This window comes from Falco naumanni, chromosome 10 (genome assembly GCF_017639655.2).
Source record: "Falco naumanni isolate bFalNau1 chromosome 10, bFalNau1.pat, whole genome shotgun sequence".
Taxonomy (NCBI): Eukaryota; Metazoa; Chordata; class Aves; order Falconiformes; family Falconidae; genus Falco; species Falco naumanni.
In genome coordinates, this window is record NC_054063.1 from 22,710,564 (window position 1) to 22,735,894 (window position 25,331).

The following is a 25,331-nucleotide window of genomic DNA, read 5'->3' on the forward strand; positions in this document are numbered from 1 at the left end:
AAATATATATACATACTTCTTGTTTGTAGCCATTAGTTTAGCAAATCTGTGTTTTTGACCTGCCGTTTCACTTGCAGTTTTTTCAGGTCTGTTCTCCCCCTTCCGTGGTTGATAGTTCCCATCTCCAGGACAGAGAGCTTGAAGGTGCTGGGGCAGTGTTGGCCTTCGTTCGGATGAGGTTGGCCGTGGAATTATTTTTAACTTTTTTTTTACGATTTCTCTGTCAGTTGGCAAATTGACTTCTGGGCAGATGTTCCCTGGGGGGCTGGAGGTGGGCTGCTTGGGGGGGCTGGGCTGCTTGGCGGGGTGCTCACCCCCTCATACAGTGTTCAGGGGGGTTGTGTCCAGACTGTGTAATTTGCAACTGGGGGACCACTTATTCCTGGTGATGTGTGTGGTGGTTTTGTTTGAGTTTTTTGGGTATGTTGGGTTTTTTTTTTTCTTTCTCTTTTTATCCTTTTTTTTTTTCTTTTTTTCCTTTTTCCCTTTTTTCTCCCTTTTTTTTTTTTTCTCCTTTTCTTTTTTTTTTCCCCTTCTTTTTTGAGGTTTACCTGGCTGGTGGCAGGCAGTACTTGTGTCAGTATTGCAGCTTGCTCCCGCCGCTTCAGTTCATGCATAGTCTTGTGATTGTAGGATGGAAAAGAGCATGCATTTTATTGCATTGATTGGGGTGATTATGATTTTAATCAGTAGTTTCTCGAAAGCAGTGGTTTTGGGGGTGTCTTTTTAGCGAAAATGTTATTTTCAAACTTAAAACATATTTTACACCACCAGTTGCTCCGTCTTGGCACATTTTTCTCAGCGGCAGGGCTGCGGGAGCCACTGTCTGTTGTGTTTGTGATGTGTGGCACAGGGAACGGTGACAATTGGTGCCCACCGGCCACCGGGTCGTTATCAAAACTCATTATTTATCGGTGTGCAGGTGCCCTTGCTGGGCATGGGGGTTGATCCCCAGCACAGCTCCTCTCATTGCTGCTGGCGCTGCCGGAAAGCAGCGTTGGGAAAGGACAAGGAGTGGTGGTTTGGTTTTGGTTGGGTTTTTTTGTTTGGTTGGTTTTTAGTTTTTGTTTTGTTTGTTTGTTTTGGGTTTTTTTTTTGTTGTTGTTTTTTAACATTTTTGTTAGTATTCAATCTTACCTGAAAAGGCAAATCCGTTGCGCTGGTTTTGCCCTTTTTTTCTTTATAATCTAATAAAAAAGGCTTGAAATGTGTGTTAGAAGCCCATGTTTTCTGTTTTTTATGGGAGGAAATGAAAATGTTATTTTTCTGGCAGTTTCTGTGAGGAAGTGAAATAATGAAACAGTGACGTATCTTCCCCACTCCTCACAAAAAACTGGGGAAACACAGTTGAGCAATTAGAAGAAAGGATTTTTAGCTATGCTTAAGTTTTAAACTTTGCAAAAGAAAAAAATCTTTGGAGCTAAAGCCTTCACGACTTAACTGAGCGGATACAAGTGCTGCTTGAATAATTGTGCATCGTCTTGGGCTGGGAGGACCCGATCAGATACATGAGGTAAAAGTAAATCAGGGGAAAAAGAATGCTTTTCTGCCTGTAATATTAAATAAATAAGCTTATTTTTAGAGTAAAATCTTGTAGACTACTGAAGACTACTCTGTGGAATAGAGAGAAGGGTTCAGACGTTGCAGGGACAGTTCCGCTGGGTGCCGGGTGGTCCTATAAAGCCGTTTTTGCTTTCCTGAGCTGGGTGCTTGGTAGGTGCTTGTTTCTAGAAACTTGGCTTTATAAATTCTGCTGTTCAGTTCTGCTCATCTTGCTTTTTTATTCATAACTTTTTAAGAGGAAGATTTGTGTGTTTGGTGAGGGAAAAGATAGCTGTTAAAGAGCTGCGTGGCAGAGATGAATAACCTGAAAACACATGGTTTCTCCAAGGGAAACGCCAGACCTGATCATTTTAGATCAGGTTGAATATATACATGAGTTACCTTCTGCTGTTGGTACAAACTGGTCTTTGTTTTTGTTTTTTTACCCACTAAAAAAATAAACTATCCATTTGAAAGTCATTAGCAAAGACCATTCATGACTGAAACTGCCAAGAGCGTTTATTTGACAACAAAGCTATTCCAGTAATGACGTAGTGTAAAAGAATTTTGCTCTTTCTAAATTTTTTTGCAATTTGTAAAACCATACTTCTACATTATTTAATTATTTTTTTGGGGGGAGACCCCATTATTTACCTTCTCATCTGCCTCCACATTTGATAGCAGAAGAAGATAGGATTTCCCCCCCCCCCCCCCATCTCCTGCTACTGTGTACAAGTGCAGAGGGTAGTCTTCCCCTGCCCGTCCAGTTTAATTTCTGATAAATCTCTTTGCCAACCAACTTGTAATGTGAAGGATGTGTTTAGGTCCGGGAAGATCATTGCACCGTTTCTTTTGCCTCTCGGACTGCTGACACGGCTGTGTTAGATGTACTCTGTAACCTGTATTTGTTCCTTCTTTTCGACCAGGCAGATGCCTGTGCTGCAGCAAGGCGCCGTAGCCTGGTGCTAAAGCTGCTGTGCATTCCTCTGTGTTTATTGTACAGTTACTGTCTGTGCCGCAGAGGACTCGTCCCTACCTACCCAGAGTGGCAAAGCATTTGGGGCAGGCTGTCCAGAGGTCGGTGGTTGCATTTTGACGATTGATCTAAATGCTGATACTTTTTGTCATTTTTTTTTTTTGTTCTTGTTGTTTAAAAGCCTTTAGTTGCCTTCCTTACAGGTGTGGTATAATAGTATCAATCCCATTTTTATGTGCGTAAACCAATCTGTTTGTTCAAGACTTTTTCTATATTTTAAAGGTTTAATACTTTGACTATGTTGCTGTAGCCATTAACAACAATTATTTTTTTATTGGTACGGTTTATTCAACCTGCCTCGCACAAATGGCGCTGCGCCTTGCGCTGCTGCTTTTGAAGAAGTTTAAGATCCTTCTGTAGAAGAAATAAGTGGCATCAGTGTCACACTACCTGCAACTGAACATTGTGGGGTTTCTGATTTGTTCTAGTGAACTTGCATGCTAGTTACAGCGATGCAAACACTGCGTGGATTTATATAGAGAAAGAATTAAGAGTAATAATGAGGCAAGCAAACAGAACTACTGATTTTTCATAAATTTTTAAATAGCTGAGTAAGTAGATGTAGGGTTTTTTCACAGCTATATGCTGTTTGTGACACTTGCACTTTGCCATATAAGCTACCGTATAAACAATAATTTAATTTTGCTGAAGGATTTACGTAGGAGCCATGAAATCCTAAGTAGGGAATCCATTAAAAAAGCCAGGGTTTTAGAGAGGTACTCCTGTAGCTGAGGAGAGAGGATAGAAAATGTGAATCTAATACTTTGCTCACCCCCCCCATATTGAACAACTTCTTTAGTAGGTTTGAATCTTACTCTTGTATAGGGTACAAGGTCACAAGTCTTTATAACAGGTTGGTCAATCAGACTTAAATGGCTAAATTTTAATCTGCTAAGCTTATTAGAGAAACAACACTTGTATCCCTGTAGTTAAGTTTCTCACAAGTTTCAGTGTAACCTCTCTTTTGGTTGTTAATGATGCATGTTGCATCAATTTAGGCTTGAATTTAGCAGAGAAGTTGTGTTGTCCCGGATTTAATCTATTTAAAAGCTCTGTGTTTCTATTTATAAAAACCAAATTCCTGCTTAAGAGAATTTAATGAAGATTTTAGCATTGCAGTCTTTCACTGTTGGAGACCTGTCTTCTGTTCCCAAGGCACATGAATTTGGCCATAGTAAGGTTCATTTTTTCTGCGTTTGAATTAATTCCCTGGATACTAGTTTAGCTTTACATCAGGGTTTATATGTTAAGACAGAATGTTTTTATTGATATCAAATTTCTCACATGACCTTTAGCAAAAGGCTGCAAACCGAATAGCAAAATTTAGCTAAAAGGCCTTTGTGCTGCAATATTAAAAAAGAAAAAAGCAAGCAACATCAAAACACTCACTCTTGGATGCTTTAATGAGATAGTAAATGTTAGTGCTTCAATTAATAGCTTAAAAATTCCTATTTCAAGACAGCTAGGGGAATGTTCATGAAGAGTGCTTCAAAATAGTAGTAGTCTGAGTGCACTCATTAGCCAGTTTGCTTTACCTTCAGCCCTTTCACATCATTTTTCCAGTGATACATTTTGCAAGTGATGTGAGCAAGCAAGGATGTGAAAGTAAAGACTTGGGACTTTGTTTTGTCTATTGATTATTTTTTTTATTTGCCTTAATTGCAGCATTATTTCTTTAAGTACTTGATAACTATGATATAGCTCATGTACATGATAGAGATGGATTATGAAGCAAGGTATCCTAAAGATATTTTTTGTTAACAACATACGGAGCAGGATGATGACAATTCTGTTAGCAGGATTGTTAAATAAAAACGGTTCTCCTGCATCTGTTGGAGGAGGTCAGGATGGACAGAAGAAAGATACATACTTTTTATCAAAAAGATCTGAGAATATGTCTGATTTCTGTAAGGAAAAAGGTAGTATATGTCTCTTGGTTAGAGGAAGAAAAGGTGCTGAGCACTATTTATGGTCACAGTATATGGGGAAAATGCACTATTAGCTAAATGGGATTCAAGTTTGCAGGACAAAAGAGGTTGGAAGAGCTGGGTTTGGTATGAGCAAAATGCTGGTAAGAACAGGCAGACTTCCTGAGCGTATTTCTTCATTTGTGTTACAAAACTTACCACAATTTTAACGTGTTGTTGAATGTAGTTTGCGTTTGTGTCGCTTTGCTTGCTTTTTATCTTCATCATTCTTTAATCTTTTCTTATCTTCATATTTATATATGGTACTCTGTCTCTTTAACTAGTACTTATTCCCTTCCCCAGGTATTTTTTTCCTTTGACTTTTTGTGGTTTTTGGAACCAGGTAACATCTATAAATCTTAATTTTCAATGCTTCTGTTTCTTTTCTGGCATCTATCCTTTCATTTTCTCTCCTTTTGTTTGTGTTGTGAATATCATGTAATAAGGAGGGGAGATATTTACGAGTAATTATAAGCAGGGTATTATGTAGAGCTCTGGGTCAGTGGATCTGGCCTGCTGAATAATGAGATTGGATGGGTAGATCAAAACATTCCTGAGTCACTAAATTAGAATTGCCAGTCGCAATAGAAATTGCACGAGCAAAACCCCCAGAAGATGTGCTGCAGATGGCTGCTGTGCTGGCGGGGAGGATGCGGTGATGAAGAGATGATGTGAACTAGCTGGCGTGGGTTTCTCATCTATTTAGATTTTTATAAGTAGTAGTTTCCTTTGGAATTTATTTTCGTCTTGTTCAGTTATTTCCAGCTCTAAATCAGGCTTTGCACGGCTAATGAAACTTTGTGTTGGGGTAGCTGGGAGACTGAGGAAAATATTGCTGCTTGCAGCCATGTTAAGATAAAAATACTTTTCTATATATTCTAAGTTCTGTACGTTATTACCTATGTATGCTGTAAAGAATAGACTTTTTTTCTGATGGAGTTTTGATGAGGCCTGAGCCAGAACTATTCGAAGCTTCTATCTCCGCATCATTATATCTTCGTTTACTTCGTGATATGCCAAATGCCGACTTTAGCAGGATGGCTTATTTTGTCAGAGGTGAGCAAGTACAATCAAACCTCCAAAGTACATTTGGTCTTTGCTTTCTTGCCCTGTTTCTCTCACAGGTTTCCGGCTGTGTGCAGCGGTAAATGGAGTGCACTGGTGCTGTTTTCTCAGTTCATCAACATTTCTGAAACATCGGTTGCCGTTTGAAACGGAATTAGCGGTAGTTTTAAAGATGGTCTTCATCTTGGTGTGAAGGCAGAGATTATTATTGTTAGGGGGGGGAAATAAATGACGGTGCGTCTGCTAGCTAGAGATTGAAGGAGAAGTTTTACAGTAAGCGCAGGCACGACTGGTGGACGGGTCTGCGTGTGTCCCTCCTCGTCCCGGTGCGCTGGGAGCCTGGGCTGGAATTCCAACTGCGAGCCCCGCTAATGCCCACGGCTTTCTGAGGGATCACTCTGGAAGTGTTCTTGGAGCTGTGCCTCTGTGATGAAGGGAGCGGCGGGCAGGGCACCTGGAAGCTTCTACAGGTTCACAAAACAGGACATTTCTCACCTGAGCGAGAGCCTGCCCTTGAACATTGCGTACGCTCTGTCTGAGTGGGAAAGCTTGAATTCTGCCTGTAGCTGGTGCACTCCCTGCCTTTCATTTTTCAGGAAAAGTCCTTTGATGGTATCTCTCAAATAAACTAAATAGATCCATTAACAGTAAGCCGATTATGTAGTTGTTGGTTGGTTCGTTCTTAGTCATTTATGGGTTTGCTGCTAAGATGAAGCAGCTTCTTACAGCTGGCGTAAAACAAATCCTGCGGCCGGCAATGCCAACAGCTTGCTGGGTGTGTTCCCAACATCTCTGTTTGCTGCACCAAACTTGCAAGTTCATGAAAGGCGTACTTTTTAATTGAATGGGGAGTTTACTTCTCAAATGCCTTCGGAGCTTGTTCTTTGGAATCTGTTGAAAGGGTTTGGTTGATGATTAAGCAATGACTTGCCGGGTAAAAGCTGCTCTGAAGTTTATTATTATTATTATTCACGAGCTTCCACTCGTGAAGTTTATTGTTTGGTAATCTAATGCGTAAGTAAGTTTGTGATTAAGCAGGTACAGGATATATCTAACCCATGCCATTAATCAGAAAGGTATTTTAACATGTTGCAGTGATTTTCCCCTAAATGTTCCCATAGGATCATCTAGCATTTCCTAGGCTCCTCTTGCCCATTCATTCTTTTGTTTCCCTGTGGCCGGTGGGCTGGAGCAATCTGTCCTGCTGTGCCTTGGCTGCTGGGAGAGGGGGGCTGTGCTGCTGGGTCATCTCGGGCTCTGTTCCTCCCTGCGTGCCGCGGTGAGGCTTGTGTCTTCTTTGGGTGATCTCCTTCAGGAAGAGGGAGTGGGGATGGGATAACACTGGGTTTTTCTTGATGGAAATTTGTCCTGGCAAAATGAGCTGGTATTGTTGTGCAGTTTTAAGTTCCACGAACCAGTTCTGCTGCCGGGTGGAGTGGCGTTAGGAACGGCACGGTGGCATTCCGCTGCTGCGTGCTTTTGCACGTCTGCTTCATCTTGGTGGCGGTGCTGTGCATAACTTGTGAAGAAAGGTGCTGTAGCGGCGATACTGTTCTTTCTATTGAAATAAATACATTAAAAAATGACTTTTGAGTGTCACAAAGGTGTGTGAGCACCACGAAGGCGCTCTGGGCTGCGGCATGGGGCTCCCTGTGCCGGAGCCCGGCAGTGTGTCGGGGGAATGCGTCGGCTCAGTTTCTGTAGCACGCACTCTCACAACGCTGCAGACTATCAAGGCTTGGAAAACACACTTCTCTTGTTTTAAGTACAGATATTTCACAAATGTCCAAGTTGAAAAAGTCCCAAGTCTTAAACAGATAACGGTTGTTAGAGTTTCTGTGCAGCTCCTATCTTTGAGATAAGTGTGCGTCTTCCACATGGGGAAAGGTTTGGGAAAAGAGGCTGAAGCTGCAGATAAAAGCAGAGAGCCCTTGAATTTATATTTCTAACTTACTTCGACAGCTAATCCATTCTAAAGATAAGTATTTACATTGTGGAGACTTGCTGTAGTATAAAATATTTTGGATCGTGAAAAGACTTGTGTTTTACTCTGCACTTTCATATCAAGGTGGCATTTGAGTGGAAGCATCATGAAAATGCTTAAATGCAGCCTTTAAAACGTGTTCACCAATGGCCCTGAGGGTGTTGGAGGAAGGTGTGTGCCCGCTCAATGCACCCAGATGGCAGTGTGCCCCCACGCTCCTGGTGGCTTCAACACTTACTTGCTTTAAGTGAAAATTCTATATAAGTATGGAAATGAAATAACAAAAATGTAACCTTCTGTCTTTCCTGTCTTTAGTATATTACGAAGGATTGTCAGAATAAAATAACGTGATGATAATTTTGTAATGAGCCCTCAACGTAAGAGCTATTGAACGATTGATTTGCTTTTTTTTTTTGTCTTTAGGAGATTCAGTTTTAGAGGTGTGTGGAGGCTGTTACCACTTACCTTAGAGTATTCAAACGACACCAGGTGAGTACTGTATTTTTTTGATTTCTGGTAGCTACTCATTTAAATGTAAAGTAATGCCGAGGAAACGAAGTTCCTTATAAAAATATCTAGTACCTCATGAAGCCAAGCTTAAAAGGACTCGTATTTTTCTTGATAATACAATCTTTGTTGGTTGGGGTTTTTTCCCCTCTGTCTCCCCTTTAAAAATTATTTTATTTCTTTTTCACCCTTGAAAAATACCAGATTGTGAGAATGACTCTAAATGAATCTGAGACAGACGGACAGGATGCAGAGGCCAGTGGTGCTGCTTTGTTTTGGTGATAAAACAGTATTTACTGAAGTGTTTTCTGGCTTGGTGTTTTTATTTAGACTTTTACTAGTAAATACTGGTTGAGATAGTTCAGTTTAAGATTAATACCTATAGTTATTTTTCTGCACTGGAAATCTTTGAAAAGGTAGTAATCTTAAATTTAATTGGCATTATATTTTACCATGTAGTCAGTAACCAGAAATGCTTCGCCGCATACAAATCTTTCCTAAAATACTCCAGCGCTTCCTGAAGTTGTATAATAAAGCATCAACTAGACGTAATTTTTGTTAAGAGCTGGCAAAACATCATTTCCAAACTAGGCTCTTTAATCATCTGCTAATATGCTCTTCAAACCACAATTGCAGAGAGCTTGGCAGTGTTACGGATAGTTTGTGTTGAAGACACTTGCAGGGTTGGTGCCGTGGTGGTGCTGGGCTGTGCTGGGGCAGCAGCCCACCGCTTCTGTCCAACGTGGCTGTGAGTTTGTCTTTCTCATGCCTCTTGTTTCTTGTTTGTCCCTCTCGGGGATTTCTCTGTTCTCTGTGTTACTGGCTACGTATGGAAAGACTGGGAAGCCGGTTTGTTCATCTGGTTTCAACCAAACTCATTTGCAAATGTGCAGTTTGGATAGAGGGTATCCATTGAGGTTAATGACCTGCCGTTATCCCGTGTGCAGTGGGTAAGTATCATTTACTGGGTTAGGAGGTGGCGGATTTTGTCTGTTAAAGCGGGATTTCACTTTTTGGAACAACTGTTGACAGGCAGATTCCCTACATTGCAGATAAACACTTCACTAAAATTGTTGTGAACAGCACGTGTAAAGGTCTGTGCATTGGTGCATGGTGTGATTTATCCCCCCTGCCCTGCCTTTTACAGTAACTTAAACTTAGGAATGTACAGGTATTAAGAACATTTAAAATTATGGTGAAGATTGGACCCCAGTGTCCTGCTGTAGTAGTATTTTTGAGTTAATATTTTTTGGTTTCCTCTGCCCCTTCTGATTTCCATCAGTGGCACTGAGCAGCTGTAACTCCATTCAAGAGCAGTCAGGTGGGCAGCTGTGCCTTTCTCACAGACGTGGGAAAACGTGCAGAATTAATGGGAAGTGTGAAAAGTGATATTTTAGGCAACTTGGTATTTTAGGGTTTCCAGAGGTTTGTTCACAAAAAATACTTAATGCAGCGAAGTGAAAAGATCCGCTGTTAGGCTGCTTTTGGATGTGAACGACTGAAATTTTGTTGATACCCTGTGTCAAATCAGCCCTGCATCCCTCAGAACAAGGTGGTTCTGTCCAGCAGGGATGTGATTTGGTGTCGTTAAGAGCGTCTGCTCCCTGCGTGAGTGTTGTCGGTAACCTCCGTGCTCTGTCCTGGCGCACAGCTGGGCATGTTTCCTTGGAAAAACTGGTCCCCCCTCGCTGCCCCCTTCCCGTCCAGTTCTTTGCAGCATCTTGCAGTGGGGTCAGGTGGAGTTCCAGCCCTCCCTCCATGCACCGGGCCTACTGCCACCCTTTTTGGGGTTGGCATTCACTGGGATGTTCTGTGGGTGTTTAATTCCCTAAACTGGCAGAGAACTATTCAGTTCTCTTGGCTGTAATAATAGTTTGCCATTTTAAGGAGTTAAATACAATTTACAAAAGGGACAGCAGACCTGGCAGAAACTAAGATATCACCAGTTTCAGGAAACTTGATAGGCTGCTTTTGGGAGGATAAAAAGAAAATTAGTCTTTCTAAGGTTCAATTTACCATTGATGTATTTAAAACGTTAAGGCTGGCTTCCATATATAACCTGTCAGGTTTAATCTAAGTCTTTTCAGCACAGTGGTACCAATTATACTTACCTGGTCATGCTGAAAACTGTTGTGTTTTCTGGTGAAGCTGGCTAATGCAGGATATTCCGGTACACAGGTGGTTAAAAACTGTGCTGTTTAATCCAGGGGATTACCTTTCTTCAGAGCTTTCCAGAGAAACCTCTTCAGGGCATCCTGCTTGGTTAGAATGTGTAGCAGATGGCTTGTTGCTGCTGAATACAACACTTTTTAAAAATACAGAGCTGCTTTCAGTATTGTGAATTAGAGCCACTTGTGAAAACAGTAGGATAGATCATACCCTGGCTTATGAAGCACTCTGAACGTAAAAAACTTTCACCTTTATTCTGTTTCATATTTGAAATGCCAAAGGTTGCATTCCTGGTAATAATACGCTTCTGTTCCCTTAAATAACAAGCTTCCCAGCTGAATTCCCATTACCACCTCGTCTTCCACTCTTCTGCCAAGGGCAGCGTGTCCATTTCATACCTATTTTGAAAAATAAATGCCAACACCCCATTACAGCCAACTCCAGACAGCCTGAGCTGTTCAGGTTGAAGCGATCAAAGATTGCAGCAGCGGGGACTTTTATTCCTGTGCTTGTCTTTATCCTTGACAGGCAGCCTGCAGACTGATAGATATCACCTGGCTCAAATTGAATTAATTTTTATTTAATAAATTGGCCCTAATTTAACAGTGGAGATGGTATTAAGCAGAACATGGTGTATACCTGTGATCTGCAGCATCTGTGCACCGAGGGCACGTTGGATTGGTGTCGAAGGAAGCTTGTTCTGCTTGAAACAGAGCTACAGGCTTTTAAAGCAATGCAGGTGTTCGTAACACCTTGGAAGCTCCAGCGTGAGGCAATATGCCCTCTTTGGAAGAGCTAAATTAACGTGCCAAATCGCAACTGGGATGCTCCCCCCTGTGACTTCAGATGAATCCCACTGGTCCCTGGCAAGGAGTCGGGACAGACACCCTTCCCGTGGCAGGGCGCAGTGCCGGCGTGGTGGGGAGCTGCTGGGGAGGCTGCGGGTGGTGGTGGTGGTGGCGGGGGAGCAGGAGCCGATGCCGGGGCAGCGCCGGAGCAGCCCTGTGTGATTAGCTAGATTACTGGATAGACGTCAGGATCATAGGTCTTTGACCTCAGCACTGGGACTGCCAGCGTGGGGGGGGCTGGGAGCCTGCAGCCAGCTTGACCCGTAGCTGCAGAAGGGAGAAGGCAGAGGGTTGTGCCTGGTGTTTTCCTCCTGGATGGAGGATTTCTTTTCTGACTTTTTGTGGTTTTTTTTTTTTTTTACTTTTGGTGAATCAGATTGTGCCCAAGTGAATGAGTTGTGTTGTGTCTTGCAGCACTCGGCGATTTTCCTGTTGTAACCAAAGCTTCTCGTAGCTGAGCTGGATCCTTTTGAAAGAAAGGGAAAGATTTCCCTTCCCTACCCACACATTCACCTGCCAGATTCAGGGTATATTCTGAATTCTCAGGCAAAGCACCTTTTATTGTTAATAATTTATAGCTTCCTTATTAGGTAGCTTTTAATTAAACTTACCAGAGCTGCCAAAGACTTTTTGAAGGAAATTGGATGAGTGTTTAGTAGTTTAACCGGCGTATTCCACCTGAAGGAACTGGACTAGTGTCCAGGGTTGGACTGATGTAAAGCTGGGGCGGCCAGATGTGACAGGGTAGTTAACAGTAGGCTCTGATGGAGCAAGACAGTTGTGATGTCTCTGTCCACATCCTTGCCACCTAGTCACACTTGTGGAGGCAGGGAGATACCCGGTGCTGGTACAAACAGAATGGTGCTGTGTGTGATGGTCACACCGGGAACCGGGCAGGGCAGGGTGCGGAGCCTGGGAGCGTCCCTTCCATGGAACCTTTTAAAAGCTGAAGTTACTAACTTTGTTATATAAGATAAAGAGTTAAATTAGAAAAGTCCGGGGCTTTAAATATCTTTTTCAAAGACTACATAATCTGGTGTAGGCTAACTGTAATGACATAATCCAAAAATAGCCAATAGTCCAGGATGCTCATCCTTGCGGCGGTTCTGCAGCTAAAGAATGGCAGATGCTAAGCTGCTCAAGGTGTGAGGGGACACTCCATACCCGCCCCTGGCATGGCACAGGGGACACCTCTGGGGGCTGGCACGTTGGGTTTGGGAGCAGGGGGTTAATCCATGTTCAAGTAGCGTGATTTTAATTACGGTACATGTCAAATGTTTGATCCGCGCCTTCCGATGAGTGCGGAGGTCTCCTAAGTGGGCGGGCGTCTCCTCTTCCCCAGTGGGATGTACGGGCCTGCTCACCCTGGATTTGTCTAAAGGATTCTGCTTGACTTAGTGTCAGTGGTAAGGTGGGAGGCTGGGGTCTTGGGAGGTGCGTGGAGATTGGGGTTTGGGTTTGGGTTTTTTTTTATTTTAAATGCAACAGCGTGTCTGCAATTGAAAATGCGAATGAAATCATTTACCCCTGTGCAAACCTGGTGCAAAAAGGCAGCTTCCATGTAATAGCAACCCCCGTGCTGTCAAGTTTCTATAGGTGTTATCACAAGTGAGTTATCTTAATACTATGAAAGAAGATGGAGTAGCTTTAGGGATGTTACGTAGTACGTAGCTATACCTTAGCTGTTGGTTTGGGGTTTTTGGAAAGAAGAGTGTATACAGTAGTGACTCTGAGGTGCCTGCTGTGCTGGCAATGTAATAGTTGTTTTCACTGATAATTCACTGAGTTTTGTAACTTTTAAACTTCCACGTGTTAAGAGCCTTTTCTTTACAAAGCACATTTAAACCTTACAAAAGATGGATTTTCACATGCAAACTCTGTTTCTAAGGATGATTTGATCAATGAGACCCGTGTTCTTCTTTGTTTAAGCGTTTCTTAATCTTTTTTTGGCAGGGGCCAGTTCTCTCTTCAGGTTAGTTCGAGATGGCAGACCAGAGGCAACGTTCGCTCTCTACCTCTGGGGAATCGTTATACCACGTGCTGGGGTTGGACAAGAATGCCACTTCAGATGATATCAAAAAGTCATACAGGTAAAGGTTCAAGTTTTTACATCTGTTGCCCAAATAGCACAAATAGCTTTAATTAAGCATTCAGCAGATGGGCTGTTTATGTATAGGCTTGCCTTGGTTTGCTTAAACCTTTTGGAAGAAAAACGTGTAAGAAAACAGGTGAAAATATGGTTGCTTCTTGCAAAAATTGGTGTGAAAACACACCTAGGCTTTGTATGTAAGTGCTGTTAAATATTTACATCTTGCCTCTCTAGTAAGTTAAATTCTCAAATATGCAGTATCATTCTAAAAGGTCTTTAGATAAAGTTGAACAGAGTTTTTAAGTCTGTGATCAGTTAAATTTTCCATGTTACGTAGCCTTGTGTCTGGCTCGGGGACCACAGCTGTGCAGTACTGCCCTTTTGCTCATCACTTCCAATTCTGGCACAGTGAGGTGTAGATTAAAGGTGCAAATAAGGATAAAAACTTGAGTATCAACAATGCCTTTTTTTCTAGAAATGAATTCAAAACTTTTTACTCTGTGTGGAGTTACTATTTTAAAAAAGGATTATTTTTTTTCTTTTCTGGAAAAGTTAGACACATGAAGTGGCTTCATACTGACAAATAAACACAACAACAAAGAAAAGGAAGAGTCCTGTAACATTCCCCCTTTCCACATTTCCCCCAAAATTGGCTTAAATGCCATTGTTTCACCTTAAGCACGAGCTAGGGTCCTGCAGACTGTTTGACAAGTGACAATGTATTTAACGTTACACTAGGGGTCAGCAGTAATCTTTACATGAGGATACTCTTCTTTTTCAAAGTTGTTTTCTTTTAGACTTTAACATTTACCAGAACTTTTTCCCTTTCAAAGTTACATTTTAATACTGATGGCAACTGCATGGTGAAATGTATGAATAAACAGGGTGCACGGACTCTTCGAAATTAGCTGTGTCTTCCTAAAACCTTGAAGTGGAAGCTTGAATCTGTAATCCTCAAGCCTTGGCAACTGGAAAATAATTTTACCTTCTTGCAGGGGAAAGACTACAACAGTTTTTCCTTTGGAGGAATGACTCAGTTGGATCCTAGGGTGAAAAGTAGCTGTTTCGTACTTACCTGAACCTTCATCGAATCTTGTTTCATCAGCTGCTCCTTCACAGAAGTTGGACTGACCGTCTCTTGCTTTCACTCTGTTTGAACATCCTTTGCTGGCCTGGGGGGCATGGGGTTTGTGTACCTGTAGGAAATGGGAAATGAAAAATGGTTTTCTATTGCGCCCAACGGTAGCTAAGCCCTTTCTAGGTTTATACAATTTCCCTCCAATTATAAAATCAGTGATTGTTTCAGTCCTCGCTGAGGCTGTGGCATTAGTGGCAGCCGTGGATGTTATTTACCCGAACAGCATCATTCACAGTTTGAACGTTTCACTCAGTTTATTGTTTGACCACTGCAATATACTTGCATGCACATCCAAATGTGTGCTTGCACAAATCTTTATTTTATGTATGTCTGAACATTTCCCTACTGCAAAACTGAGATGCGTAAACATCTGCAGGCTTCTGTGTATTTCTCAAATAGCAGACTTTGGGGCAGTTTTCTCTAGGAGGACAAATACCTTTTTGGTGGAGGAGAACTCTTGGCATACTGTGTTGTTTTTCTACTTGGGAGTACATTTTTTCTGTTTATAAGGAGGTGTTTGGCCACTTATTTCTACTGATTTCTAGAAATAGCCTGGGCTGTGTCAGAACTAGAAAATTTATCAATGCCTAATCTGATCTTTTTGTGCTAGTTCAGAGACCTCTGGGGACTGTAAACTGCTGTCGTTTAGTTCTGAGAGATCTAGCATGATTAAGGGAGGTACGTTGTGATTTCCTGATGTCTCAAAACTCTGAAGCATTTTCTGTTCTAGCAAGCCTTGAACTGAAAAGTACTTTGTTCCTGCACAGGAATTGGCAAATTAACCACAAGTGATTGTCTATTCTATTTTTGTGTTCAGACGCTGCAGATTAGCTGTGGCAGCTTGCTTTTATTTTGTCTTTGGTACTATATACTTAGACTTCTGGTGTGTCTTTTTGCTGTTAGCTTGGTCTTTGCTTTAGCAGGAGCAAAACTTATTGGTGGAAATTGCTGGAAGTAAGGGGTAAAAAAAAAAAAAAAAGAGGAGTACTACTTTTCTTCAATGTCTGTCTTTTTTCCTTTGGATTTCTGAGGGCCAAATCCAACAGTCTGAAGTCAGTCCTGTGAACTAAGCTCGGCACTGCTGCAGCCTTTTGTTATCATCTAAAGGAGAGTCATCAGGGAAGTTGAATCACAGATGAAGGAAACCAACTGGAACTTGAAAGTCTGCCTTGAGTGATAGGCTGTGGAATTAAAAAAAAATAAATACCAAAAAAACCCAGAAACCCAAATCCCAGTTTTTAATCTATAACCGTCTCTTATTCTTTCTGCAGGAAACTGGCATTGAAATATCATCCTGATAAAAACCCTGATAATCCAGAGGCAGCAGAAAAATTTAAAGAGATCAATAATGCACACGCAATATTGACCGATGCCACAAAGCGAAACATTTATGATAAGTATGGTTCCCTGGGTCTCTATGTGGCAGAGCAGTTTGGTGAAGAAAATGTGAACACATACTTCGTGCTATCCAGCTGGTGGGCAAAGGTAAATAAAAGTGCAAAGAGAAGTTATTCTGGATTGGCATTTAAAACTCTTAGAGAGCTCCATTTGATAATTGTGGGGTTTTTTTCTTTTGGAAACTGCTGAATTTCTGACACCTGCTAATTAAGCTTCTCTTACTGTGTGGCAGCTTCTGGTTCAGTGGAATTTTTCTATCTTCTTCCAGTGATACAGGCCTAGTAAGCCAGACTTAGGTTGCTGAAAGAAACTTGGACCTTTCTAGTGGATTTAAAAGTGATGAGGCTTTGGGGTGTATTCTCTTTGTGTTTTCTGCTAAATTTTTGGCAAAATGATTTTGCAAAAGAAGTCCTGACTGTGAACCTGAGCTCACATGGGAGATCCGTTCAGAAGGATGCTTACAACTTCCTCAGAGGCTACCCCGAACAAATGCCACTTCTTCAGCGCTTACCCATCCTTGTTGGTTGTGCAGGAGAGTGTCAGCACTATACCAATACTACGCTGCAAGCTCACGTTTCCTCACAAATGTGTGCAAAAAGCTGTTAGAAGGCACTGCATGTGTGCAGGAGGTGTGAGAACTGTTGTACAGATGCCTTCTAGGAATCTGCTGCCAGTACCAAGGAATTACTCCATTTCACTGGACTTGGAATTATTTTTAAGCGTAATATGCTTCGGTCTTTTTTAAGTAACACATTTTAAAAACACCTCATTTACTCAAAAGTGAAAAAGCCCTCTACGTTGTACGTTACCCGTTTCTCATGCTGAAATTGTCCAGGCTTTTGCGTTTCGGGCTGCTCTGCTTGGAGCGAAGGTAATAAGTAAAAGACGGCACGACTGTGAAACTGAAGTATGAAACCTCTTAACTGCAGCAGCTGACTTCTTCAGTGACATGACATTGTTCACAGTGCTTTATGGCTGACGAAAATATTTTCCTAGTCTTGGCATTTCATTTCGTGTGTTCATTTTTCTAACCTTTACCAGCATTGTCTCCATCTCTCAACTCCCCTGCGGTAAGAGAGTAGTTATATCACTGTGCTGATTTGCCATCTTTAAAACTATTTTTTCCGAACGATTGCACAGGGACCTATATGAAAATTATAAATTTTGCCCGCTGACACTGTGACAAGCCCCTGGCAGACTTGGCTGGCTTCGGGGTGCCTTGCTCACATATGGGTTGCATCTAACCTCAGTGCCCCGAACTTCGGTGTGGTGAGCCTTGCAGCCATGCCTGCAGCCTTGGGTGGGATGACGTCCCTGCTGTAGGTACATCACCGCCTGTGTGTCAGCTAGCTGGTGTAAATCTTTTTCGGGGTTATTTTTATGCAAGCTACAATCTGTCCTAAACCGTCGCACCACAGGATTTTAATACAGAGGCACTCCTTAGACCTATATCTTCTTCCAGGTATAGCAGAACAGCCCACTTAAACCTAAACTGTAGGAATTCTTCCAAGTAAACCAGGTTGGCAGTATTCACCTCAGTGTAAAATGTAGCCAGTTTCACACACGTTTTTAAAAATATCTTGGTGAGGAACTATAAAACTGTAGCTCGGAAGTTGTGTCTCTGCATTGTTCCACATTTGGTTTCCAGTTTCCCTACCTGAGTGTCACAAACACCGTGGTCCCGCTGCGGTAGGCACAGGTTCTGAATATTTCTTCTGCCTTGTGTCCTCTTGCAGGCCTTGTTCGTGTTCTGCGGGCTCATCACGGGCTGCTATTGCTGTTGCTGTCTGTGCTGCTGCTGTAATTGTTGCTGTGGGAAGTGTAAACCTAAACCTCCTGAAGGGGAAGAGCAGGAATACTACGTTTCTCCAGAGGACTTGGAGGCACAGTTGCAGTCAGATGAAAGGGGTAGGTAGAAACGCTGTGAGCTTTCTGGAATGACCGTCGGTCTCGGACTGGGCGCTTGGTTGGGAGCAGCTCTTGTGTAGAGATCAGCGCGGGGCTTGTAGGTGATGGTCAGGGAATAGCGGTGGGACAAGAGTTAGGGGGGTAACGCTGACACCAGGGGTAAGAGTTGCTGAAAACACCCAGAGGGTCTTCACTGGACTTGGTGTGGCTAGCTTCGGAGTGGTTGGTGACCATCGTCTGGCCTCCGTCCCGCAGCGCTGGGTAACGTGCCAGCCAGACCAGTGTGGCTGGGAAAGGGCTCTCACCCAAAGGGTAAGGCTGCTGCCCTGCCAGCTGTCTCTGATACTGGTCTGTTCTGATCTGATCCTCTGATGTATGAGGATGAGGGTACAACGCTGTTCTGATCATTTGACAAACTGGAGAGCCTTGTGGGTGTAAGGGCTACATGTTCCACATGTGGAGTTGAGCCTAATGGTACTGTGTGCAGACTGGAAACCAGTAAATTAACATCATACTCTTAGAGGAGCGTAAAATTACATTATCAGAGTGTTGTAGGGAGATGTAACTTTCTGCTTACCAAAACATACGACACTGTTTCTTTTCCTTGATGTGCTAAGACTTTTGTCTTCGCTTTCCAGAGGCCTCAGACGCACCTATTGTGATACAGCCAGCATCAGCCACAGAGACAACCCAGCTCACAGCTGACTCTCACCCCAGCTACCACACTGACGGATTTAATTAAGTTAAGGAAACACTGTAATTAGAATGGATAAAAAAAAAATACATGGCCAACTCAACACTAGAATCATGAACATTAGATGTAGAGAATGGGGAGGGGGAATAATTCTGCCACAGTAAGAAGGCAGCTTTCCAACCTGCCGAAAATATTTTGTAATCCCTTCAGCCTTTTGTCACCTCTCAGTGTCGTATCTTGATGATACATGAAGTGCTGTAGCATGCAGTATTTAAAGCAGTTTAGCTACGGTCTTATTTGTTTCCTTTCTTTTTTTTTCCCCCCCCCACCCCATCTCTTTTTTTATAGCATGTATGGAGTTATGTTAACTGTCTGTGGTGTAATGTATTGAGTTGTCACAATATCAGTGTGATGGAGACATTCTGCATTTTAAGCAGTGGTACTGGCCTAAAAATGAGATTTAAAAGAAGCCACCGTTCTTCCGTACAGCTGAGCTGTCAAAGACCTTTAAAAGTTTGTGATTTTCACTTGAGTGCAACAAACCAATTCTTTTATTCTTCCTTCGATTCCTGATTGTTATCTAAGCAAGTTTACAAAGCCAAGAACCAAAAAAAATGCCAATCCTGCAGAGCTGGAGTTCTCTCTAATGCTGGTTTTCAGCTTAAATAAATCTACCTTGGAAAAAAAAAAAAAGGGAGAGTTTCCGATCTTTGAACAGTAAATTGTTGAACAGCTCTTTGTGTGTAAGGTGATCTTCGGTGACAATGTAACCGCAAACTGTAGTTTGCCACAAAAGCAACTGTGAATGGGCTTACTTGGTGGTGGCAGTGGGATTTTAACTTCAAGCACAATTCTGTTTTGGTTTAAGTTCAGTCGTTGTCCTGAAATGCTAAAGACCAAATAGTGCAGCTTTTTTTGAATGCCTGAGAATCTTACAGTGAAACTGGTTAATTGGTTTTCATAAGCAAGTGAGTAAAATGCAGACAGTAGGCAACAGCATAAATGTTTAAAGAAAATAGTGGGGTTTTAAAAACTTGTTCTAAAACCTTGAGGTTTTAATAGACAAATGGGATATTACATGTCTTTTTTTAAAGCTTTTGTAATACACTAGCCCTTTAATTTTCTCATGAAGATGCTTGTGGAGTGCTTAAATGGATTTTTTAAGAACAAAACACCTTTCTTTGTGTTTGCTTTGTAGAATTTGCATATTGTCTTGCATTTAGATTTGTTTACACCAGTGTTTTTCTTTTCCTCGGAACAACTGTGGGGAAACCATTGAAAGGTTTCCTGTACTATGTTGAAACCAAATCATATTTGAACACTGCTCTAGAAACTGTGGTTTATTTAAAAAGGCGTTTTAGGCAGCTGCTGAATTGCTGGTATATTTTGTTGTTAATAATCCTGCTTTAGACGATACAGAGTCAGGATCTAGAACAGCTACCAGAGGACCTACACTTGGCACTTTTAATGGTTATTTACAATTTCATTTTGATCTTTATGGTTTTATATCACAATGCCTCTACTGTGCTTTGTATCCCCCGTCTCCCCTTTCTGTTTTTCACCTGTTTCTGTCAAGAGGCTGTTTACAGCCACTGTGCACTGCTCTCCTGTAAGACCCTGTGTTACTTTTGAAGGGGTAAAGCCTGGTTGGTCCATAAGAGAACTACCAGAAAAGGAAGGGACTTTCCTGCCAGAGAATTGTTCTGATTATATTTTCACGCTATCTTTGCGCGATTTGAAATGATGGAGCACGTAAAATCTGCTGTGAAACCATGTTAAACGTTCTGGGTAGAACAAAATGTCCTCAGTATGGTCTCAATGTGAAGTGAGGGACATTTGCAAAATCAGGCTTTCCAGTAGCCGTTGGTACGAGCACATGATTGTTGCCTGCATGTGAGCTTGTTGCAAATAAGCTTGCTTTTGTTGCCACATTGGGTCCCGAAAATTCAGAAAGAAATGTTACTTTTAATTCACTGGCTGGATTTCAGCAGCACAGTTAAGTCATTTCCTCCTTGTCAGTCATTGTTTTAGACCTGAAACTTGGTGGTTTACTGGAAGATACTTTTAACTCTTTCAGTCTGGCAAACTCTCGTGGGTGGTCTTGAGGACAGTCGTGGATGATTTGGCTTGAGGTCCTTCTTCAATTAAAGTCTTTGTTTGACCCCTTGGAATGAAGAGCAATTTTTAGGCTTAAAAAATTAATGTCACATTGGGCGTCCTTGTAGATTTTGCCTGAAGCCTGTTCTTGATGCTGAATTGCATGCTGGAGTATCTGCAGGCTGTGTCCCCTGAAAACTCACTGGTTAAAATCGCCCTTATCTGTGCAAATTAGGTTTTTGGTAAAAATAAATAAAAAGAGTTAGGGATTTTTTGGCTTTGTAGATGAGCATAGTTGATCGGAGTGACTTGGTAGAATGAGGCGGCTGTTGCCCCGCATGCTGTAGTTAGTTACACCGTGTGGCCCCATGTTCGTTCAGATGGGTGGCACAAAGCCGGTTTCGGTGGTTGCTCCGCTGCGGAGCAGCTGTGACCCCTGATGCTCTGGGCTGGTCGTCGGTGTTAATTTGGAATGATATTCTTATTTCATAACCCCTCTGGGCTACTTCCAGTGAACTAGGAAGGCTGGCGGGAGGTTGTGGCTCCGTGTAACACCCCTGGAGTCGCTCTGCAGTCTCCTGATGTTGGAACCGAATTGTGGGCAGCAAACGAGAGCCAGAGGCGGTACCGCTACCCGTGTTCTGTGCTGTTTGGGAAAAGGTGACATCCAGGATAAATCTGTTGGTTTAGTTCTTTGCTTGGCAAGGGATGAGTTTGAGAGACTGCTTTCCTTTCGGTTGTGTCTGTGGGTGGGGTGTGACTAGGAAATTAGCCTGTGTGCTGTTACGTGCCAGAACGACGTTAGATGCTCCAAGGGAAACTACTCTGAGATCCCCATTACAGGGAATGGTGGGGAAACAACGTTTTTAGATGAATATTCATGGGTTTTGAAACTGCTTTAAGTTCACCCATGTTACTCTTTAATCTCTGTATGTAAGGTTATTGATTAATGCAGTTCTTGAGCTATATAAGAAAGCCATTCAAACGTTGCTGCTTTAAAACAAGAATTGTGTGATAAGTAGGTTAATGCCCTCTTCTTTTTCTGCTCTTGTCGGTAAGGTACAAGAGTATCCCGGGCTGTACCATGAGTTGCACTTCAAAATGGCCAAGTTGAATCCTAGTAAATGTAAAGTCATATTGGAAATAGCGGTTAAAAGTCTGGTGCAGAAGATCACTCAGCAGTTCTGAGCTCGGGCGGACGGAGCTGCGCCGTCCTCACTGGAGCTGCAGCAGCGTGGCATTGCCGGCACCACAGCCCGTTACCTGGTTTACATGCAGAATGTTTCCTTCTGAAATCAAACCTGAGCACTGTTGATCTCTGTTCAGCGTGTTGCCAGAATGAAAACTTGAGCTTTGATTTTGTTTGTTTGTTTGTTTGTTAAAAGTTGTATCATTTTTTACAAGTTGCCTGAGACCTCAGTTTCCGTAGTTTGGCCACTTCCATCTAGCTCATCGAACCTCTTCAGCACCAATTCTCTTGGCGCTTGCGGCTCCTCCTGATGAGGAGGATTGGGGTGAGTGATCTGAAGAGCTTCCTCTGGCTGGTGTTAAGGACCACTGACTTTATTCCTGAGCTGTGTTGCGTGGAGAGCTGTTGGTAGCTTCAGGTGAGGAGCTGCCACAGAGCTGCCGAGTGCGCTCGGGTACCATCCCTCCTGGCCGCGGCGGGGCTGCTGGAGGAGGAGGTGGTGCTGGACCCAGCGCCCGTCCTTCCTTCCCGGGGATGGGGAGATGCCCAGCACACTGTAGTACAACAAATCATACGCTTCACTTGAAGTGAATGAAGGGGCATTGCACCCGTTAAATGCCAGTTTCATTTTGTGACGTTTGTAGGAAATTCTTAAAATATTTATCTGTATATAAATTTGTTTATGTAAACCTCAGTGGCGTCCGATAGGGTGTAGATTTCTGCTGATCCCACGCAGTGATGTTTTAGAGCCATGTTACCTTTCAGACTTATTTTTAGATTTGTAATATTTTTAAACTGCTTTAGATATTAGTGCTCATAGTGTTCTTACAATGTGACGCTCTGTGAGGTTTGGGTGAGCACAGCCTGCAGTCTGACCAGAAACACCGAGGAGGAAGGCTTGGGCGCACGATGCGGAGAAACACCGCGTCCCGCAGCAGCACCACCGTCGGGGGATACAGGTGTCTGACCCCTCCGTGTCAGCCTGTGGACACAGCGGGTGTAAGCAGGGCAGGAGCCTGACGGGGAGGATAGTCCTGTCCCATCCATAAAGCGGTTGTGTGGCGTTGCGTAGAGGGACGCCGGTGTGCTTGGGGGGGTTATATCAGAGCAGGTGTACCACGTGCACTCCTTCAGGGGGGTACCCGCTTGTCTCAGCTAGTCTGTGCCCTTGGTCTGCCCGGTGCCCTTCGGTGTTCTTGACATTTCCAGGTAATTTCGGAAATGTGTTTGTGCCGCAGGTTTTTTGTACCCGACGCAACTGGATATTGGCGTCCTGTTTAACAGACGACTCCTGCAGGGTGGCCAGGGAGGCTTTCACAGCCCCCACCTCATGTTAATAATTCTGGATGCTCTTTAAATACGTGTTAATCTTACAGCACTGAAACGTAACCCCCCCCCAGTACAATTGTTCATAGCGTAAGGTCGGTATAAATTTAACATGCTTAATCATTTGATGCCGCTTCTCTGTATTATAGTGGAAATCATCTAGTTTGTAGTGTATCATTACACCAACAACTGCTTAAAATATCTCGGAAGAAATGTAACCGATAGCGAACAAGGTGGCAGGAAAATTGTCAGTGTTCAAGTCCTGCAAGAACTGTGGTCCGCTCCACGTGCTGCGTTGGGAGGCTTACGTGCTGTCTGGGACTTGGCGAGACTGAAATTCCCGTTTCCTTCCAAGAAGACGCGTTCTTTACAAGAGGAAACTGCGCGAGGGAAGCTGCCTGTCTTTTGACGTTTGCACAAGCCAAATGCCATAAATCTGGAAGACAAACCTTCGTTTGAAAATCAAATGCCAATGTTTCATGCACAGTTAATTTTGTTGTTAAAACGATAGACGCTGGGAATTTCTGGTGGTGATATATATATATATATGTATATGTATAGAGGAAGCTGTTATATAAAATGGCCATTCATTCTCAAGTGCTGTTGTCTCCTCTGCTCCCTTTCCCCCCCAGCCAGCCGTGTGGGTGTACTCTTGCCATCTGTGAGCGGTTGCTTGTCATACTTTTCCAAAAATGTACCGATCTACTTGAATTCTGCGAGCTGCCCCGTGTCCCTGGCCCCTCCAGCCGGAGCCAGGCGTTGCCTGCTCCAGCTTTCCTTCGGAGGAAGGAAGGGAAACCCAGTGGTAATGAGGGCAGGGGCCGTCTCTGGAATGACTCGGACTCGTGCAGGCTGCTCCGTGGGGTGTTTTAAATGTGGTTGATGTGCTCATCGCTAGAGGTGTGGGAGGACATGTTGATTTGGGGTTCTTTTTCCTTACGCTGCTTTTCATCACGTTGTACTCTCCGAAGTGGGACTCGCTGAGCTCACAGAGCAAGGTCCAAACCCACGCTGTAGGCTTTGGGTTGCAACATCATGTGTGTGTATGTATGTATATATGCACATATGTATATATTTATACAACAGGTGTGCACCTAGTATTTGCTGCTGTTTTTTCTTTGGTGGTAAAACCGTGGAATTTGGCTCAAAGTACTGCTGGGAGCTCTCAGCCAGGCAAGCGGAGGCGTGAGCTGCGTGTGCCCGGAGCTGTGCTTTTCCCTTTCGGCTGCAGGAAAAACCAAACGACACCTGTCAGGCGAAACGACCGGCGAAGGCATCGGTGGAAGGATCCTGTTGTATAAATACAGGGGTGGTACAGGGGGTAGAGCTGTGCTCTTTGAACAGGAGGAGCAACCTGCTGCCAGGGCCTTTCCCCCCGCGCAGCAGTGAGCTCGTGTGCACAGTGCAGCGCGCTTGCGGCGTCTGTGTTGGTCGCTCGACTTACGGTGCTCGTGGGTGGGGCTCAGGCAGGTTTGGAGTTATTGCAAGTCTTAAAAGATGGAGTTAGGTGGTGGTGTGTGTAAAGGCACGACTGGCCAGCGCCTGTGTGAGCACTAAACCCCTTCAGTGCGAGGGGGAAGAGCCACCGCCGGCCCTGCCCGGGCTGTCCTGCGGGGCTGCTCCCCGACACACGGAACGGGGGTTCTGCTTCAGGGCGCAAACGGGGCAGCGCTGCACGCTTGAAGTTGTTGGTGTCCGTCAGGTAGATGAACTCTGAGGTTTGCACGACCCAAACACCGGCTGTGTCCGAGCCCGCCGCCGTCATTCCTCCCTTCCGTGTGTCCCCACCTTCGCTCCCCCGCAGCTGGCTGGGGGCAGTTCAGTTTGTGTTACTGCCGCCATCTGAGGCGGTTTATGTTCATTTTGCATGTGAGCAAGGCCCTGAACTAAGTAATTCATCTGGGGTTTGGCTGTGTTGGCCTCTTCACAAAGCTTGAGGGAGCTGAGGACGCCAGAAGAGAACGCGCTCTGTGTTTGCACTGCACTTCAACTCGGGGGGAGGGGGGGGGGGGGAGCCCATCTTTAAAAAAGAAAAAAAAAAAATTGTAAAAAAACCAAAACCAAACCCCACCACAATCGAAGTATAAATGCATCTGAAAAACAATTATAATATAGACATATATATATTTTGTTATGTTACTAAAGGACCATACTTTGACTTGTATGTAAGTAGATGTGGCTGTCTGAACTCTGTGGATTGTAACACTCGATACTACTGAACTCCTGTACATACACGCAGTTACGGCAGAAGGAATTATTTTATGTTTTAGCATGGTAATTTGTGTATTGTATGTCTGAATATAAACTAAAATAAAGATTGCTAAGTTATCTGAAACCACTGTTGTAAAATAAATGTTTTCAATGCAGAAAAGTG

General features: G+C 43.3%; 1 protein-coding gene across 6 annotated transcripts in view; it reads left to right on the forward strand.

Moving 5' to 3' along the window:
• The window catches only part of DNAJC5 (DnaJ heat shock protein family (Hsp40) member C5), a 34,653-nt gene extending 9,322 nt beyond the window's left edge, over window positions 1-25,331 (forward strand). Inside the window, exons 1-7 of one of the 6 annotated variants that reach the window (XM_040608447.1) lie at window positions 2,571-2,619; window positions 8,018-8,083; window positions 8,939-9,051; window positions 13,072-13,208; window positions 15,617-15,830; window positions 17,480-17,651; window positions 18,290-25,331. In XM_040608447.1, the coding sequence (XP_040464381.1) occupies window positions 13,102-13,208; window positions 15,617-15,830; window positions 17,480-17,651; window positions 18,290-18,393 (597 nt within the window). In that variant the 5' untranslated portion in view covers window positions 2,571-2,619; window positions 8,018-8,083; window positions 8,939-9,051; window positions 13,072-13,101 and the 3' untranslated portion in view covers window positions 18,394-25,331. Of the gene's footprint in view, window positions 1-132; window positions 179-1,380; window positions 1,514-2,570; window positions 2,620-8,017; window positions 8,084-8,938; window positions 9,052-13,071; window positions 13,209-15,616; window positions 15,831-17,479; window positions 17,652-18,289 lie in introns of those variants that run through there. The other 5 variants (XM_040608446.1, XM_040608442.1, XM_040608443.1 and 2 more) reach the window with 5 other exon arrangements.